This window comes from Lissotriton helveticus, chromosome 7 (genome assembly GCF_964261635.1).
Source record: "Lissotriton helveticus chromosome 7, aLisHel1.1, whole genome shotgun sequence".
NCBI classification, from domain to species: Eukaryota; Metazoa; Chordata; class Amphibia; order Caudata; family Salamandridae; genus Lissotriton; species Lissotriton helveticus.
Window position 1 is genome coordinate 1,649,973,985 of NC_136068.1, and position 21,327 is coordinate 1,649,995,311.

The 21,327-nt window shown below is 44.8% G+C and overlaps 1 protein-coding gene across 1 annotated transcript in view; it reads left to right on the plus strand.

Moving 5' to 3' along the window:
- Window positions 1–21,327, plus strand: part of LOC144770637 (alpha-tectorin-like) — a 116,443-nt gene that overhangs the window by 36,996 nt on the left and 58,120 nt on the right. Inside the window, exons 4-5 of the mRNA XM_078655332.1 lie at window positions 10,707–10,837; window positions 13,452–13,730. Of these exons, the coding sequence (XP_078511458.1) occupies window positions 10,707–10,837; window positions 13,452–13,730 (410 nt within the window). The remainder of the gene's footprint in view (window positions 1–10,706; window positions 10,838–13,451; window positions 13,731–21,327) is intronic.

Below are 21,327 nucleotides of genomic sequence, written 5' to 3' on the forward strand. Positions count from 1 at the left end.
TCCTGGGTCCCCACTGGGACTCTTCAACAAATGAGCCCAACGTTGCAGTTGCCCGCTACTGCGGCACAACTGAAGAACAAAACAGCACTTGCACCACTGTGCCACCTGAGCCATTGGGACTCTTAGAACAAAAAGTGCCCCCTTGGTGCAGCTGCCTGCTACGGTGGTGCAGCTGTGAAGATAAATGCGGCCCTGGCACTAATTGTGCTGCTGCAGTCCCACTCCGGGACTCCTCATTAGATTATGGCTCCCGGACCCATTCACTGGGGCTCCATGCAGGCAAAGAACAAAGGGTGCCACTGACGGCACCAACTTTACTTCAGTGTAGCCCCAATCACCGGAACTAGTCTGGGGGGCTCGCCACTCTTCACTCCTCTGGGCTCCAGGGACACGCCACTCTCTCTACTCAGGTCACGAGGGCCCCGTGGAACAACCGGCTGCATCTGCTCTGGACTCCACTCCGGGGGAGAGGGGTGCAGAAATAGAGCCCGCGAGGCTCTCATGCTGGACTCTTGCGCTTATCAGCAGGTCTCACCCACAGTCAGGCGCGGGTGCCTGACTTCCGTTTTCGGTGCTCCTTCTTGAAGCATCACAATGCGGGTGGTCATCCGCTCCGGAGCACACGAACAGCGGGGTGGGCACCCGCTCATCTAGGAGGCCAATGCGTGGTGGGCACCAGCCAGAAAGGCCAAATTGCGGGGTGGGCACCTGCCATCAAACACACATAAAAGCGGGGGAGATTCCCGCTGGAGAGCACAAAAAACGCGGGGTGGGCTCCCGCTCCGATCAGCAGAAATGCGTGGGAATCCCCACGTCTAAATGGACTGCAGCTCCGCGCTGCGAAGCCCACGCTCTCCCCTTGTAAAGTCAAAGCGCCCACGTGGCACTGGATTTTCAAAGAAAAGGTCCAAGGGGCACAGCTGGGCCCAATGAGGCTTGCGCACAGGTCCCTTCAGCAGGGAGGCAAGCGTTTGTGGCAGTTCCTCCTCCTCCTCCTGTGCCCCCAGCAGCAGCAATTCCCAGCAAGTACAGGAACAGCACCCAAAAGCACAACCTTTCATGGGGTCACAACCCTTATATTTATACTAAATCTGGGTGTGTCTGCCCTGGCACAAGACTTGGGGGAAACAGCAAAAACTGGTTATGGGGGGAATTGGAGCACTTTGTTTACCAGGCTCGTCTTCCCCTTTGTCGGGTGGGGGCTCGTCATCAGACACACCACAGGGGGGAGGAGCCAGCATTGTACAAGCTAGGCACAGACCTATTCAGGGACCTGGGACTTCTCCCACTACTCCAAATGCAGATGTCCCATTCAGCCTAGTGCTGACTCACCCTACCCCTCCTGGAGCCACACACACCTCACCAGCCCCTGTCACTCAAAAGCCAGTCATGCAATTCACATCAGGCAGGCAGACACATAGCACACATAAATGCCAACTTCGAAAAGTGGCATTTCTAAAATAGCTATAATAAATCTGCACCATTGTGCTGCATTTATCATTACCATTCCAAATATACTAAACTTGACCATGCTGCTCCTCTCATATCAGGAATTACCACTGAAACACCTATTAGGGAATCCCCAATGCATTCCTATGGGTTGGCAGCCTCACAGTAGTGGGAAACCAAAATGGCTGTTTGTCACTACCAGGACATGTCACACACTTAAGGTACATGTCCTACCTTTTACCTACAACGCACCCTGCCCAAAGGGATATCTAGGGCCTACCTTAGGGGTGACTGACATGATGAGAAATGGGGGTCACAGACATGGCACACACTTTAGGTGCCACGTCACAGCGGCAGTAATACTGCGCGCCCAGGCCCTGCAATGGCAGAGGCCTGAGATAGGTTTGAAAGGCTACTTTGGTGGGTGGCGTAATCAGCACTGCATGCCCACCAGTAGCATTTAATTTACCAGCCCTGGGTATATGAGATACTACTTTACAAGGGACTGACAGGTAAATGAAATATGCCAAACAGGTGTAGACCAATCTTACCGCATTTAACACAGAGAGCACATGCACTTTACACTGGACAGCAGTGCTAAAGAGCCCAGAGTCGTGGAACCACCAACACCATGTCAGAAAAATGGCTAGGAGAAAGGCAAAAAAATTAGAGATGTCCCTGCAAAAAGGGCCAAGTCCAACAACATCCAATTAATAATCTCACTTGATAAGTTGGACATAAATCAGATAAACAACTTCCATGCACGTCTGAAAGAGATGGCACAGTGGCTCGACCAGAACATGATGAAATTCAATGGAGATAAGACAGAATTCCTTTGCTGCTCACCAGGGAGTCTACAGTAACAACTACCATCCGACATTTGGCCTTGGCCAATAAAGTCGGCTTTGGAATCTGCACAACCGGTACGAAATCTTGGAGTCCGATTTGATGAGCATCTCTCAGTGGAAACGCATGTCAATTAAACAGAAACAGTATGCCATCGACTCCTAAGAAGCTTAAAGAAAATTGACCCTATGCTTCCACAGCCTTTACGGAGACCAGTGGTAAGCAGACTCGACTACTGCAATTCCTTACTATTAGGGTGTTCAGAATATCTGCTGAAGCGACTTCAAAGGATCCAGGTGCTGGCTGCCAATCTAGCGCTAAACAAAGCGAGAAGGGATTCTACAACCAGAACATTGCAGGAACTCCACGGGCTCCCAGTAAAGGAGTGGTGCACATGTAAGGCCCTGTGTATACCATACAAGGTATTACTTTGCATGGGACCCAAGACTCTACAACAAAAGGTTACACCCTACAGGCCAGCACAACCGTTGAGGTCATCTGATGCCTGCCTAGTATCTGTGCCTCCTATTGAAAAAACATAACAGGGAGGCAAAGCATTCCAGGTAAGAGCAGCTCAACTATAGAACATCATGCCACTATCTCCAGGAACTGATACAAACCTATTAGGTTTTAGGAAAAACTAAGCATAAGACAGCTATCAGTTAATAGACTTAGATTTACTCTTTCCAACAGAAGTTCTCTAGACTGATAGTTTTCAGCACCAAGATGCCCTCTGGGTGATAGTTGCACTTTATAAATGATTGATATTAATACTAATAATCTCCTCAATCAATGCAATGGTAATGGTCATGGGCATGTGGGGCTTGCTAGGCTAATGAGCTGGGTAGATATGCATAATATCAACTCTGATGCCAGGTATAGTTTCAGGCATGGTAGATCAACAATGGACCAATTCCTTAACCTATATTTGATCATCAATAAGTATACTGTTGCAAGGACCGGATCCACCCATCTCTCCTTCATGGACTTAACGCCCACATTTGACAAGGTTAACTGTAAAACACTCCAGTAATTATTACTCGCTTTGGGGATTGACCCTAATTTTTTATTTTTTTTTAAAATGTATTTTTATTGCAGAATTAGAAACAAGACCTCAGAATAGGCCAACCAGTACACTTATGGCATCACAAAAAATTGAAGTGACATAGATGTCGTACACAGCCATTTAGCCCACATCCCGGGGGCTGGGCGGCGCGCCACGTTTTTCGTTCTCAAGAAGATGCCACAGTGTCCACCTCTCCTGGGCGTTTGGTCAGCGTCACCATTCAGTATCCGCTTTTACCCCCCTAAAATCCCACCCTCCATGCACCGTCAAACAGGTCATGTGCGGCAGTAACCTGGTGGCCAGGATGCGACTCAAGATCTTATAATCCACCGTCAGCATAGACAAGGGTCGGTAAGACGTCACATCTAACGCTTCTCTGCCGGGTTTCAACAGTGGTGCTACTAGCGCCTCCCTCATTGACTCAGGCAAGCATCCCAACTGCTCTGCCTCCGAGTACACCACCAACAATTTGGGTGCTAGGATGTCAACAAATTTGGCATAGAATTCAATCGGTAAGCCATCTACCCCTGGAGTTTTATTTCTAGCCATCTGTTTAATAGCCACTCTAATTTCCACCAATGTTATGGGCCTTCCTAGTGCCTTCGCATCCTCGCTATCCAGTACTGGTAGTGGGATCACGTCTAAGTATTCATCTATCTCAGATACCTCCGCCTCTAGTTGGCATTCATATAACCCCGTGTAATAAGACTGAAAGTGCGCCAGAACTGCCGATTGCGAGTAGACTATGTCCCCCTCCTCTGTTCTTATACTCATGACCGGGTACCCCCTGGGCTCCGGATCGGCAAGCTTGGCAAGGAGTGTACCCACTTTATCCCGCTCCGCGTGCACCTTAATGGTGTACAACTTATAATCATAGCACCGCAGCCGTTCAGTCTCAGTCGCCACCACCTCTTTAGCCTCCAGCAATCGCTCCTGTAGGTCCGGTCGCTCAGGTCTTTGCCGTTCCAGCCCCCTTAATACCTCTTCCGCTTTCGCCAGATCATTCAAGACTGCCGTCCTCACATTTGAAAATCTGCCCATGCACACGCCTCTCACCACCACTTTCATCGCATCCCATTCTACCGATCTCGTTGTGGCTGAGCCCTCATTCACCTCAAAATAGTGGTCAATTCCCTGTCGGACCGTGTCACTAAACACCGGATCTTCAAGTGTATCAGGCCGCAGCCGCCATGTTGGGACCGCCGACCTCGCCTGCTGCCACTGCACTGACACCAATAAGGGGTTATGATCCGAAATGTTCCTGGTCAGATATTCCGAGTGAGCCACCACAGCCGCCAAGGGGCCACTACACAGCACCGAGTCCAGTCTAACATGTAATTCGTGTATCGCGGAAAAGTAGGAATAATCCCTAATCTCAGGATGCTGCTTCCGCCACACATCTACCAGTCCCCACCTCTCCTGCCAATCCTTCCTGTGAGCCGCCAGCCTGCACACTGGGGAGTCGGCTAATGGCGGATGCGATCTATCCAGCATCACATCAGTGATCGAGTTAAAGTCGCCCCCCAATAAGACAGGGCCTGCCAGGAAATAGGCCAGCGAGCTCGTTAAACTATCAAAAAAGCGGGTCTGGTCGGAATTGGGGGCATATACTAATCAGGACCACCTCCCTACCATAAAGTCGGCCCTCCACCGCCACATATCTACCCTCAGGATCAACCCTCTGGTTCGTGACCTGGAATGGTGTCCCCACCCTCATCCATATTAGCGCCCCTCTGGCAAATGCTGAGTATGTCGTGCCAAACACCTGACCCCGCCACCTCTTCTGTAGGGCAACGCATTCCTTCTTGGTCAAATAAGTTTCCTGCAACATTCTTATCTGAACGCCACGCCTCACCAAATAGGCATGTACCTTATGACGTCTCACCATCGTTCGAAGTCCACGAACATTCCATGTAATGCATTTTAAATTAGGTAACGTCCCCATAATAATCGTTTCTGCACAGTATTAGTAACAAACAGTTGTCCCCCACATCGCAGCAGTTGTACCCCCCCTTCAAAACACCCCATAAAACACCCCAAACCCCTCTCCCCAGGACAGGACCTAATAACCCAGCTTGAGCCCCGGTCCAAACCATCAACACAGCACACATTACACTAATCTGTGGTCGTCACCACAGAAGGCCTTAAGGGCCACAAGAGAGTGAGTGAGCGCCGACCCGGGGCAGGCAGAGCTCCCACCCCGCGCCCTCGATCCCATGCTGCTTTCACAGCTCCATACCCAAAGATCTGGAGAGTCTGTCCCAGTAGGCATCTCGGAGTAGCTCAGTTCCCCGAAAGTCACTCATTAAATAGTCCATCTGAAGTCTGCGGGGTGACCGCTGGTCCCTTCACGCTCCCTGTGTCCGATTCGTCTCCTTCAGATCTCTCTCCCTCCTCCTCCGAGCCCGACCCCCCCGAAGTTCTCTCCTGCTGCGACCCCGTGATGATCACCGTCGCAGCCAATGCTCCTTTCCTGTCTGCCGCCATCTGAACCTCTTGCATGGCCCTCTTGAGTTTGTTCCGTTTGCGAATGCGCTGCGACTTCCTAATCTGGACAGGTTTTTGCCTTTCCCTTCCACTTTTGTTGTGCGATCCGTTTCCAGCACGGTACAGTTCAAGCCACGACCATGCCTCATCCGGAGTCTGGAAGAAGTGGGTCTTGTCATCAAGGACAACCCTTAACTTGGCAGGGAAGAGCAAGGAGTATTGAATCCCCTCTTCCCTCAGTTCTTTTTTCACGGACAAGAAGGTCGCTCTGCATTTCTGAACTTCCTGTGTGTAATCCGGAAAGACCGTAACTTTGGCATTGTCCACTTGGAAGGGGCCCTGAGACCGTGCTCTCTGTATCAGCAGATCGTGGTCCTTGTAGTGCAGTAGTTTTACCACCATCGGCCGAGGTGGTCGGCCCTCCAGGGGCGGTCTGGCCGGAACTCTATGTGCTCTCTCCAGGGAGAAGAAGGGAGACAGACCCTCCGGTGCCACAACCGTTTTAAACCAGTTTTCCATATAGGTCACAGCGTCACCCCCTTCAATTTTTTTCCGGAAGGCCCACCACCCTCACGTTATTCCTTCGGTTGCGACTTTCAGCATCCTCCGCCCGTCGCTCCACAGTCGCCAGGCGGCCAAGAATATCCGCCAGCTTGTGTTCCGCGGTCACCAACGCTGGTTTCAGCTCCCGAAGTTGTTGTTCATTCTCTTTTACTCTGCCCGAGAGCTTGGCATGGTCAGCCTTCAGGAGACCCAGCCCCGTTGCGACCTGCGCTATGTCCTGGTGCAGCGATTCCTTCGTCGCGGTTATCACCTCTAGGATGTTGTCGAGACGCAGGTTCAGCCTTTGTTCTTGCGCCGATGCCTCCAAAGGCGGTCGCGTCATCTCGACCTTGTGGCATAGTCAAACCACCGCTGAGAGCGGCCATCTCGATCCCGTCAGGTGCTGCTCCCAAGCCACCGCCAAGGGCCACGCCAGTTCCCAGATCCCCTGGCACAGGCACACCGCCCACTGATGCCTCCCAGTAGGGACCAGTGTTTGTTAGTGCAAGGGCTCAGCACCCGCAATCAAAGGATCGGCCATGCCCTTTCCTCCTTTCTCCTGCACCCTCAGAGCACACTCTATCCACGGGTTTCCACAGACGGTCTATGGATGTGTGCAGCGTGGGTCCACCATCATCCCACCACAGACCAAGGGAGCGTCCAAACCAGCCGCGGCGAACAAGCAACGCAATCCCGAAAGAGCAGGCGGGTGTCTTCCAGAGCCGATTGCGCCGGCCGCCCATGGGTATTGCACTGTGTCAGGCTTATATCGCGGTCCCAGCCCTCGCTCTGAGCTCGTTCCACCACCATACTGTGAGCTGTCCAGATGGGTGGGGTTCGCCGGTTATATTGGCCCCCCGCAGCCCCAACTGGTGTGCAGGGCACGTCCAAGTCTGGGTCTAGTCACCCACGGCAGCCGCAGTGCTCCTCAGTACTCAGGATTCGATCATGGTCTCGCTCCGGGTCCGCTCCCGCTGCTGTGTGGGTGCCCGCCGCCAGCCTGCAATGTCCCTTGTGCAGGCGGCTGAATCTGCCTTCCCACGCGGCTTCCTCCAAGGGATCTCAGCTAGTGCCCCGGATATTCCAACCGCTGTTGACTGCAGGCGTCTCTGCCCAAGAGCAACCCGTTGTTTACTCGGCCACCATGTCGGGGAGTGGGTGGGGGGAGGGGCGCCGCACTCTCCGATCCCTGGGGCTACAATGGCTTCGCGCGTCTCCTGTTCAGTGCCGAAGATCCCCTCCGTCGAGCCCCCGCTCCACTTACTTTGCTAGGCAGCCGCTGGAGTTCCGGCTCAATTTGGGTGCGCTTTGTCCCGTGGGCAGTCCTTCAGGTCTCTCATGCCGCCATTTTCCTTTGTTCTCGGCCCAGCACCTCCGAACTCCGGTATCGGACCTCCGCTCCGTTTCCGAGGTCCCGTTGGCCCCCAGACTCTCCCCTCTGCTCGGGCAACACCTCGTGCGGTAAATCCCCACCTCCGGGAGCACCAGCGGCAGGGATTTCAGGATAAATGTCGGGACTTGGCGCGGAGCTGCACGCTCCTACAGCCATCCCGGTCGGCGCTCAAACCACGCCCTTGGGGATTGACCCTAATATTGTCAATTTTCTGAGTGGTTTAGAATGCACACACAACAGTTTCTGTTAAATATTCTTAGAGTGGTGCTTGTACTCTATCCTTTGGCACAAGCAGCGGGTGCATCAGGGATGTATCCTTCCCCTTTCCTGTTTATGCTGTACGTCAATGGTCTTGAGCAAAGCCTCTTGTCTGTGGGAGCTGATTGCCCTAAGGTGGGATCAAGATCATTACCTGTATTACTATATGCTTATGATGCTGTCCTGATGGCAAGGACCGCACTGGGTCTACAACTGCTACTGGAGAAGTGTGTTGATTTCATTACTGGCCTGGACCACATGGTTAATTTTTGTAAATCATATGTGATGGTGTTCGGTCTGAGAAATACACCTTCAAAAACATTTAAGCTGGGATCACACACATTAACCTAAGTTCCAGTATTTTCTTACCTCAAGGTATTGTTTGATCGCCATAGTAACTGGAAGCCCCTGCTGGAATCGAAGAAAATGGAACTTGTGAAGGCATAGGCCTGGTCCATTGATTTGCACCGAGATTGAGGTCACGCCCACCGAGTGCACTAATTAAGGTGTATAAGGCTAAATGGGCATCCAAGGGACTATAGGGCAGTGAGGTATGGGGGTATATGAGAGCTGATAACTTTCAACCTGTTGAAAATCAGTTTTTAAGGCGGGTGTTGAAGGTTCCCTTTAGTAAACCAACATTTTCTGTACACAAGGAGTTAGGTGTCCACTACATAGCTGACCTGATCGCTTGTAGACCATTAACTTGCGGCCTCAAGATTTGGATAAGCAGGGAATCCCAGCTGAATAAGCAGATTCTGAAGGATTGCTTATCCATGGCTCATGGGACCGGGATTCCTTGGATTGCCTATTTCAAGGGTGTTTTAAGCAGGTTGGGAAGAGAGGATTTATTCTGCAGTCCAGAGTCCGTAAGTATTGCAGAGACAAAATGGGTTAGACACATATTTTTAGAATGCCAGTCCCTGGACAGAGAACAACCCTAGCTTGCAAAGCTCACGGTCGTGGGTCACGGTATTTAAAGCTGTACCCACACATGGAACCATATCTGCGTAGTCAGAGGAAGGACAGGGACAGATTGTTACTGGCCAGATTCAGATGTAATATGATCTATCATGTCCTGGCCTCACCGAGCGGCTGGGCCCTACGGGCTCCCTGTGGCTGCGATCATCAGGCTCCACTTGACACTCTCCACATTATGTTGTTATGTCAGTCTTTTACAGGCCCGAGGAAAATGTTTATCAAACCATTATTGATCTCTTTTAATCACAATAACAATAACCAATAGAACTGGGGGTCTGATATAAGCAATGCCACCTATTACCACAGCCTACTCCAAGAAGTAAGTGAAAAATAGAAAAGCAAAGAAACAGGAGTGTTATGAACAAGAGGAAATCATTGAGCAGGATTCCCATCAATTGTCGCTGTGATCAATCTTATCATTTGGTTATCCACCCATATGGATGATATGTCTCTTGATCATAGAGACTAACCTCCAAAAGCAGGGGAGATTCGCTCAATGGGATCAAAAACCAGAGCCCCAAGTTGTACGTTCTTTAGTTCATGACCACATGGGAATTACATGCAGTGCAAACAAAACAAAGTGTGTAGTGATTAAAATCGAGTTATGGGGAGAAGAATTTTTTTCATTAGGAATATCACCCCACACACTAATCTAAAAACAGAACAGTGCAAGAGGCAGTATTAACAAATAACTGTGATTAATAAGGCCTTATTAATTGCAGTTATTTTTTAATAGAACCAAAGAACTCAAATCCTTTTAAGGGCTAGTTGAATCAAGGTTGTCCCTAATATTTCAGGTAAAACTGTGGGGGTACGGAAACTGCTAAAGAAAAACTATGTATGAAGTGATGAGTGCAATTCCGCTTTTACACAAATTAGGCAAACCATTGTTAATGCCCAATCCATGATAGCATATGATACTAAACATAGAAGCAACATTGTGACCGATGCAAGTAACCACTGATTACAACTTCTCCGTCTTCAAGAAAATGGCCGACAATTATAAAAAAGCTTGTCAGACCAATCAGGTTACATATATTTCATTGGGCACAAGTATCTTTTTTTTGTGGAAATCATTTTAGCTGCCTCATGAAATACTTGGCTAAAAAGTGGCAACTGAAGGCCATGCAGTCGTCTGTAAAATATGACTCTTTTCCTGTACACACTTTTGACTTCACTTGCCAAATTTAACCCTGTATTACTGTGCCTAAAACAAAATTACGCACATAAAAGAGCTACGTTCTCATCTCTCGAATAGCGAATATTGAAGTTATGTTGTTTCTGAAATTCACTTTTATGTGGGCAAGTTTTCAATTCCAACTTTGCCATTGAAATGCACATGTGTTGCTATATTCTGCATGTTTTATACACGTCTTTTGTACGACATCTTCATGAAGATATGGTGTAAGCTTTAGGCCAATGTACAGTTACTCCTGAACATACCAACAGGATCCGGGGAATTTATTCACACCTGTATTTAGACAGCGTTTGACAGAGTGCATGTCAGTGAATCTAATCTCAGCAATCTCAAGGCCTAAGCCATTGAGAGTAGGGAATAACTGTAGAGCGCAAGAATGACACTAATTACTCCCATGTGAGCACTACACAACAAGAGGCAATGTGGAGGCTGTGCTAAATAGAAGACATCTTCACTTTCAATAAGCATCTTTTTCTGTGGTCTAGCAAGCATCCTGTATCCCTATGGTCGAGCTGAAAGGGACTATACCACCCCAGCAGACGACGACGGCTACTCAGCAGAAGTTAAACTCTCTGCTCCGTTCACCTTCTTCAACAAAAATTACCGTAGCCTCTTCGTAAGTATCTCCTCTCTCTTCATCTTCAGCCTCTGTGTTGTTGTTGCCTGTAGACGAGAAGGTGCAAAGTACGCAGGACAGTTTCTCTGTGTAGAAATAGCCAAAAACGATAATCATTGCGCTGCTAGTAATACTTTTCAGGTTAATAACAGTTTAATATTAATATTCATATAACGCTACTATGTATAGTAATATTACAAATACGTTGTACTCTATTCAGCTGATGCTAGCTTATTTTTTCAGTTTCCTATGAGGGTTGTGTGAAGTTTTGTTATGTGAGAGACATTCTTTGTGTACCACTTGATTATTGGCCTACCTGTAGTTTGTGGAGTTTGCTGCTTTTCCTACACCACACAGGTGCAGTGTAATCTGATAAATTTCGGAGGCAGCTTCAGAGCAGCACCATCTTTGTTTGCTTTGGTTGATGCTAGTGTTGCAAACAGAAAGAAGAACTCTCTGCAGCTAATCTCAGGCAGGAAAGTGCAGATAATTGTGAAGTCAGGACATCAGCTGAGGGAGCCACGCACCAATAAACCAACAAAGGACTATGGAGTTCAGCATTCTGCAATCAATAGCTGTGTGTCTGCTATGAACCTGCTCATAGGTTTGATTCCAACTCAAACTGGTAGTTAGGGTTTTTTACTCCTCTAGATACGTTCGAAATAGTGCTGCAGTACGCCAAACAAATGTTTTTAAAAGGTAAAGATCTATAAAGCAAATTGTCCCTACTACTACAGAGTTACCTACTGGCTGATTCCTTCCTTCCTTCCTTCATTACAAACCTCAAAACGTGGCTTCTCCAACTTATTTAACTGTGTTTCATTTGGAAAATAACTCTTTTAAGAGCCCCCTATATTATGTGTAATACATGTTTTTCTTAATTAATGTGTTTTTTAGATCACCAGTAGAAATTACTTGTTCATTTTAAGACTTTTAAAGGCGTATGTACAAGCCCCTATCTCCACGGGAACGTCACTTTTTGTGACGTTCATGTGGCGTCAGGGGCCTTGCCTTAGGTACAAGGCAACGTTAAGCCACTTCATGTGGCTTAACGCTGCCAAGTACATAAGGCACGCTTTCACGCTATGTTTAGCATGAGAGGGGCGTGCAGTGGGTGTTGCGGTGGGCGTTCCACCACCACACCCATTGTATTTGACGCTTTCCCCTATGTACAATGGTGACGTACATAGGAGGCAGCACCAAAATTAAGACAAGGCAAATCCTGATCTTAAGTTGGCAAAATGTGGAGAAATTTGTTATTTCTCCTTCGTTTTTGCTTTTTCCATGTGTGCTGCCTTGTGCACCACACATGTAAAAAGCAAAATGCCATTTTTTGTTTATGTACAGGAAGGTGTCCCTTCCTGTACATAAACAAACCTTTTTTTTTAAAAAATGCCATTTTGTAACTTTCATGTGTGCTGCATGAAGTAGCACACACGAAAGTTACAAAATAGCAGTTTTAGGATTGTTTATTTGCAGGAAGGGACACATTCCTACAAATAACCAATCCTCCACTGCACACAGACACCCTTGCACTCTGGTGCAAGGGTGCCTGCGTTGACGCTAAGTTGCTAAACCTAGCGCCATTGCTGGGGGAGACGCAAGGCTGCACCACATCCTTGTAAAATGGTGCAGCCTTGTGTTTCAGAAGTAGCAGAGCGTGTCATTAAGCCCAGGAGGCTAACGACACACTCCGCCACTTCATTGTACATATCCCCCATAATCTCTTGTCTGCAACTTCGCTTTGGTCTATTATAACTCCATGAACACTCCTTCTGCAGTTTTGTCACTTGAGCCGAAACAGAGTTTCCATCTTGTTCAAAACTTGCTGACTCTAATCTTAAACTAATCAGAGGGGAGGAAGTGAAAGAAGGTGATCTCCAAAGGGTTGGTACCATTGTGGTTCTGTTTCTACGCCAACAATTTTAGGGTGCTGCCCATCCCTCCTGAGGAACTCCAGCATAGTTGGCCAGAGGGGGGTTCGAGCAGCAAAGACAGCATGATACGAACTTTGAACTGATCTCTGCCATAGTGAGGATAATTTTTCATCATTTTTCATAGTTTCTGCAATTTCATCTAAATCACTGAGATGGAAGATGTTTTCTTTCACATTGTAAATGATTTAGTTTTTGTAATGACTTGAAAAACAGCTCTTCATGCACCAGTAATCTTTTTGTTCTGCCTCCTAGCATGTGTCTGAAAAAAGAAACCATTTTGTTATGAAAAGAACTCACAACCTGTAGTATTGACCAATAGCGGTCGGCAGTAGGTGTTTCTGTAGGATGGTGACGTGGGCAGGGTGGGGGTAGTAATGTATGGATTACGGAGTTTTACAGGTAAGTAAACATTTAAAAGAATAAAACGAATTTCGTTCCACTCACTATGTGATGCAGTGCGCGCAACGAAATTCGTTTTATTTATTTGAATGTTTACTTACCTGTAAAACTCCGTAATCCATACATTACTACCCCCACCCTGCCCCTCCCCCTGCCCACGTCACCACCCTACAGAAACACCTACTGCCGACCGCTACTGGTATTGACAAGGTGACTTGTAAAGAGATAAACGTGTGTCTTTCAATTAAGTAACTCAACTCAATGATTACATGTGACAGGTGAACAACAATGGAGTCGTGTCATTCGGGGCCCCGTGCTCCAAATACACACCAGACGCGTTCCCAATACAAGGTTCTGTTTTTGTGGCTCCCTACTGGGGGGATGTTGATGTAAGGGACGGTGGGAATGTCTACTACAGAGAATCCACCAATCCAGGCGTGCTGCAGAGAGTGTCCACCGACATCAACAGCTACTTCCCCAACATCAACTTTCGTGCGACTTGGACGTTCATTGCCACATGGGACAAAGTGGCATTCTTTGGGACTGCATATAAGAGGGTGAGTGCTTGATAAAGTTGGTCAATTACTGCCATGTGGTTTTTTTTGGACTCTGGATATTTGTTTTTTGTAGCTATGGCCAGCTGGTAGCAGGTTTCATTCTATTTATCTACTCAGATTTACCGATAGATTCAGATTCATCACATCAGAGAACATGTTATCTTTTGAATTTGTTGTATAAGATGATAACAAAAGCTAGGAAGCATAGGTATTAAATGGTCTCGAAGTTCTTGTTTGGGGTAATCCTATAAAAGTCCAGCATTATTGAAGATTGCATCGGTCAACTTTAACTGTGAGTTCGGTTTATTCTTTTTTTAATTTGTTCTTGGCGAGGCAGTTGTATTTTTTATAAACTGTTTTTTAAGTGTTTTTAATCCCACTTCAATTATTTAATTGCCCTTCTACCGTGTGAAATAGGTTTCATTTTGGGGGACTACAAGGCCTCTTGCATCATATAGAATTATACTTTCCATCCCAAAATTATGAAAATCAGCACTTCCATGGATCATTTTATTGTAACCAAGACTGATTAATAATTGCAAGTATTTTCTAGTGGGTTCAGCTTGTAGGTATTTCCAATTAAGTAATTTTAATATGACAGACATTGTTTTAAATGTATGTTTGTAATTGAGTTAGTGGGTTCTGACCCGTAAAAAAGGGATAATTGTGCCACCCAATTAAGTACCCCATTAAACATGTTACAGGCCTGCCACTGCATGGGGTTTGCACAATGACTGTAGGTTTAGTCAAAATCTCTTTGGGATTGCGTGATCGTTTATACTCAAATAAAGGGGGATTAGAAAAAATACCCTTAAAATCCGGTTCAGATTGAAGCAATTCCCAACTTTGTAAAACAATCTTTTTGATCTAAGGAGAATGAGTAGAATAGGTGGAAACAAACACCTCCTTCGATATAGCTTGACTCGTTTGTGTTTTCTTTAAAAGATTTTTTCTGTCTATGGCTGATGCCCGACTTTCAGCTTGGTCAACCACCTCGCTAGGATAACCCCGTGCTAAAAAACTTCAATTTGTACTCCTGAAGTGTCTGACTCATCAAATCCGGATCTGAAGTGATGCTCCTTATCCTAGTAAATTGTGAATATGGAAAATGCCGCTTGAGGGACCAAGGGTGAATACTATGATACAACAAGGCATTGTTACAGTCAGTAGGTTTCCTAAAAACACTAGTGGTGATGGTTTTAGAAAGCTGCCATTTTCCTGTCATAACCATTTGGTTCCTGCAGCCAGCATCCTGGTTTACATGACTAGGTATTTGTGGCAGGTGGTCTTTATGTATTATTGCTAGACAGTGAGCTAAAGGGGGAATAGGTATTGGGAAGATGGGTCATCTCTGAATTGATAGATGATTTTGATGGTCATTGGAGAAGACTACATTTAATATACATAGAAAAACACGTTTTTGCCAAAATACTATTTTGTAGGCAGTAGTATTAAAAAATCAACAGAAACATTAGATTTCAATTACCTAAATTGCTTATATGATTGTCAGTTGCCAAAGTACTTGCATAAACCTTACCTAGTGCTGGGGAAAAACATTATCTTGGGAGAACTTTGCCCAACTACCACACTTAAGAGAAGGAGAACATAGCATTCGAGGAAAGGGTCTGATCCCATGAATTCTAGGAAATTGTCTGACCCATACCCACATCTGTTTTCCATGTCAATAGCAAGCCACAGTACTTTCAAAGGTACTTTCAAAGCTTCTCCATGGTCGCAATTGGGGCTTTTCCTGTCCATGTGTTAAGCTTACCCACAATGTTAGGTATAGTTTTTAGGTCTTGCGTGGCGTTGCAGCGCAAAGAGCTGCTCCACCTCCACGAGAGATTATGTGAGAGAGGACTTTGAGAAGAGGGCTTGAAGCCCCCGCCTCACATTTCCATTGACTGGCATCACCGTTTATGTTAAACAGTGGCCTGCCATTGGAAATTGAGCTTTTTGGGTTGCCTCCCTTTGGCTTTTTGTTCCAGCACATCCGGACTGTTTCCTATCGCAAGGAGGCCTGTTGAATAAACAAGCCATGCGATCCAGATCCAGTCTGTATGGGCTGTCTTAAAAGGAGACGGGGCGCTGCGGGTTTAATTTTGCGTTGCGCTTTCACTTTAAAGGGAAAGCGCGATGGAAAAATAAACAGCGCTGCCTTACCAAAATGGGGAGCGCTTGCTTTCGCTGTGATCTGGCAATGTCGTTTCCTTGTGGGCATTTCCTTCAGAAATCCAGTTCAGCCCTCTCATTCCCAGCGCTATTGCGCCGACAGACCTGGTTATTTATATAAGACATATTTATCATCAAATATTCCCGGATGTACATCATTCCGTAGCGAATGCAACAATCATAAGTCAAAATATTTATTTAAGAGCGAATCAAAGGATCGGCAATGTGAGTAGAATTTCCTCACTGAGAGGTACTGTGTGAAGAGGGAGGGGCTCCCAAAACACAGTTATTTCACCATGAATTTCAGATTGAGCCGACGGAGCTGTGTAAACTGGCCTTTCATTCCACCAGTCATTTCCCCGGCGGGCTGGAGCCAGAGGCCGGCTTGGAAAGTCCTGGGATGCACCTGGTAACTCTGTCTCTGTCCTCAGATCCCTGAATACATTGCAGCAGGCACACGTGGGCCTAAAGAAGGAGAGACAGAGGAATGGGAGACAAGGAGAGGAAAGAGGGAGACACGAGCAGGGTATTACGATTTTTCCCCACTTTCTATAGTCAGACCTGGGCAGGGGGCATGCTTTTCTCACATGTACATTAAAAAACACAGAAGTGAAGGCCAGTATGTGAGGCAACATACATCTTTTGCATCTTACTCGAATTATTGTTGTGTTTATTCATTACCAATAGCAGGTTCAGTCAATGTATGTTCATACGAGCCTGGCAATGACGCGCATCTAGGCACAGGTGTGTTGCAGAGTCCACGGCGTGGTACGCAATGTTTGTCATTTGAATGAGAACCAGGGCACATTACACTGGGCAGAGGGCTGCAGCTGAAAGGGAGTGCTGTGGAATTTAGTACACTGCACTCCAGATTTATTTGGACACCTGCCCCATTGACTGCTTTACCTTAGTAAAGGAACAATAGGTTTACCCCTCTGGTTAGATGTCGGGGTATTATCAGTGTTAGGGTCAGCACTGGGGTAGCAGCAGTGTCTGCGCTAGCCAGGGTAATGCTGATGTTAGGGGTACTAAGGTAGGAGTAACGGCATCCTTACTGTCAGAGTTAGCTTCAAGGGGCCATCCAGTTAACAGAATCACGCATCACTCTGCCCACTGCTGCGTCACTAGCAATCACCAGCAATAAACACTCTATAATGTGCCTTCCTCTTGTGACATCATCTGGAATTTTGAGACTTATTGTGACATCATTGATTGTGTACCCACAAAGTGCTGGGTTGGGGTGTGGGTTGAGTCAGGTCTACGGTTCAATTGGAGGTTTGGTGTTTAAGTTGAATTAGTCGATGCCTGGTACTTCAGCTTCCACAAACGGTTCTCCCCCCCTCACTTTCACTACTGCAAGAAGGAACAAGCATTGACCATGCAATAGGTCTCGCATTTACCCGAGTTTGAGCTATTGGCATTGATATTTTTTGGTTTCCTTTTAAAATGTAAATAAAAGGCCTTGTCATTTACAATGCCAATCGCTCTAAATTTCACAATCGCGAGACATATTGCATTGCAAATGCTTGTTATTGGAGGAAGTGTGAGAATGCTGGTTGATAGGTCTCTTGCATTCTCCATATTCAACTTCACCTCACAGTAGTAGGCAAATTGGCTTGACAATAAGCAATATGTGGGTGAAAAATGTAAATTCTGTCCAGCTTAACCTTTGTGGAAAGGTTTTGTGGGATTAAGCTCAACCTTGCCCAAATGTCCAAAGATGCCTAATATTCTAGTGGAAAGAGGCACATCGGTGAGGTGGCTAAAGTACAAAAATACAGCTAAAGACTTTTCACTCTAAATCAAATTTAATGCTACCCTCTTGTGGCTATTCTTGAAACCTACAGGAATCAGTTTGCTTCATTTCCCCCTCCCTTCATTTGCACCTTTTACATTATTTCCTTTCTTAACTAAACTACATAGCTGTTTTGTCATTGGCTCAACTGCATTGCCCACATTACCCCATGAATTACTTGCTTCTTTCTCCAGCCACCAAGTGTGTGCCAAGTAGTCCTCAAAAAAGCCAATTTGCCTGCCGCTTTGCAGACGGAGCTCTATAGGACCCCAGAAAGAAACATACTTGAATACTTTGATAATGAACCTCAGCCTAACAAGCTAACAGAGACTGGCAAGAGAATATGTAATCATAAATTCTCTTTTTTAGAAACAGAATTTAAAGGATGAATAAATCCACTTGAGTAATCTTGCCTACCTACATTTAGTTTCTGGATAATATGATATGTCCAAACAATGATGATTCCACTGAGCTTCTGCTTAACATCATAGTAACTATTGCAAGCATTTGGTATCACTCATTTGTGAGCCAGTCAGTGCTGTGTGCTTTTAAGAAACAATGAGGGGTATTCACAGAGGTGTGTTTACTTTTACAATTTTGAGTGTAGACTTACATGTACCCACTCCCTGAAGTAGGAAATTGAGTCAGTGAAAACATCAAATATGACCATAAAGTTAGTACTAGTAGTTATTTTATGATCATATTTGATGTCCTGCAGGCTTGACAGAGATCTCCATATGGTAAAGTATAGTGAAAAGCTTAAAAGTTTAATAAAGTATTAAAACAATAAAAACAATGGTTTTAAATATCAATATTAATTATTTTTATATATTTATTTTGCATTTAGAAAAAATTATCATAAATGTTACAGCATTAATAGCTTAATTAAAAAAAAAGTTACTTAACACATTCCTCTGCAGTGTAAATTAGGAAAATTCTAGTAAGGTAAAAAAGGTTAAAAAAAAAAAGATATATATATATATATATATATATATATATATATATTCACTGAAAAAACCATAGGTTATAAACCATATATAGTTAGGAATTAGCATTTAAAAAACCTTACTTTACTCACACAAAACCATTGAAATTCCATATATAGTTAGTTGTACTAACTATATATCGCGCACCCGCAATCCACTGCTGATCATGTCACATATTACATCATTCATGACATGGTCAGTGACATCACTGATGACATCACTGATGACATCTCAAATGACATCACTGATGACATCACTGATGACATCTCAAATGACATCACTGATGACATCACTGATGACATCTCATTTGACATTACAGATCACATCACTGATGACATCATTCATGTGATAATACGATGAACCTCTTCAGACTCTAATATAACCTTAGATACACTCAGTGTAAACACAGACTCACAGATTGTCACTCATCCATGAAGTTACACACACACCTAGTCAGTCATGCAAACAATCAATCACACCTCCATTTCCTTAACTATACAGTTAAACACACCTTACTTATTCAAACATATACTAAAACATATTTACTCACTTATACAATCCTGGATACAAGTTCACAATGATCCATACAGCCACTCACACATTCACTGGCTCTTATGCACAGTTATTTATATATGTCAACTCTCACATGTACTGTATTTTACATCTGTACCTACTTTGACATGTAGCACTGAGATATCTATTCACTCACCAATACAGTCATGCACACAGTCAACCGCCCATACAGCTGTTTCCACATGCACTTTTGAACCCATACATCTATGCAGAGAGTCATACACCTCCCAGCCACCCATACACACTCTCAGTCTCCCATACAAATACTTGGGCAACCAATCAATAACCCATATAGTTAATCATATAGCTACTGATCAACACATGCAGCAGTTTACAGAACAACAGACATAATGATGCACAAATTAAGACAGTTTAGTCACTAACCCATGCACTCAGTGAGACACATTTAATCACTCACTCATACAGTCAGTCATGCACCTACTAAATCCTTTGTTCAGACACTTCTACATCCACTCATTCTTCAATATGTAAGACATATTTTAACTTTACAGAAACATACAGTCACTGGATGTTGTCATCAGTGATGTCATCAGTGATGTCATTTGAGATGTCATCAGTGATGTCATCAGTGATGTCATTTGAGATGTCATCAGTGATGTCATCAGTGATGTCACTGACCATGTCATGAATGAGGTAATATGTGACATGATCAGCAGTGGATTGCGGGTGCGCGATATATAGTTAGTACAACTAACTATATATGGAATTTCAATGGTTTTGTGTGAGTAAAGTAAGGTTTTTTAAATGCTAATTCCTAACTATATATGGTTTATAACCTATGGTTTTTTCAGTGAATTTTCAAGGTTTTGTAAATGCTAATTCCTAACTATATATGGTCTATAACCTATGGTTTTTTCAGTGAATATATATATATATATATATATATATATATATATATATATATATATATATATATATATATATATTATATATATATATATATATATAACATTTCTATGGCAAAATGAAACCCCTTATTTTGTTCCTTTTCAAATTAAATGTATTAAGTGTTACCACTTTATTCCAATCAAGATGACTTCAGGTGTGCCATACTTTTGTCATAAGTAAGACTGTTAGCGTTCTAGTTGTTCTTTAAAACACTCTGGGACATTCTGTCACTGGGCTATAGTTGGGCTACATCTGGCTGATATTTGGGCTACATTTTTTTTTTTTGTCTCTGGCGGCCATCTTTGGGCTACATTGGGCTTCATTGGGCTTCATTGGGCTACATTGGGCTACATTTGGGCTCCAAAATATATATAGCCCAATGTAGCCCAATATATATTTTTCAAAGTTATTTTTCGTAAAAACCACTGGAGCATATATCTTGAGACATAGCAAAGGCACATCGGGCTACCAGTCCCTACAATTTTGCCAAGTTTCGTGGAAATCCATTCAGCCGTTCGAGCTAAAAGTGAGTCCAACCGCCCTATGGAAAACTCAATGTTAAAAACACGTTTTGGGACCCCCCTTTTTTCTCGGCCCCCGCTTGACGAAACCCCCCCAAATTTTCGGGGGCTGCTCAGAAACAAAATGTTCCATTTTCCAGAAAATTTCAGCCAATTCCGTCCTCAAACGCCAAAGTTATTCAACATAGAATTTTCAAAAATCCCATAGGAAAAAAATCCTAACTATATATACCTACTGGCGACCGCCAGTAGGTAATATATATATATATATATTATATATATATATATATATATATATATATATATAACATTTCTATGGCAAAATGAAACCCCTTACTTTGTTCCTTTTCAAATTAAATGTAGTAAGTGTTACCACTTTATTCCAATCAAGATGACTTCAGGTGTGCCATACTTTTTTCATAAGTAAGACTGTTAGCGTTCTAGTTGTTCTTTAAAACACTCTGGGACATTCTGTCACTGGGCTATAGTTGGGCTACATCCGGCTGATATTTGGGCTACATTTGTTTTTTTTGTCTCTGGCGGCCATCTTTGGGCTACATTGGGCTTCATTGGGCTTCATTGGGCTACATTGGGCTACATTTGGGCTCCAACATATATATAGCCCAATGTAGCCCAATATA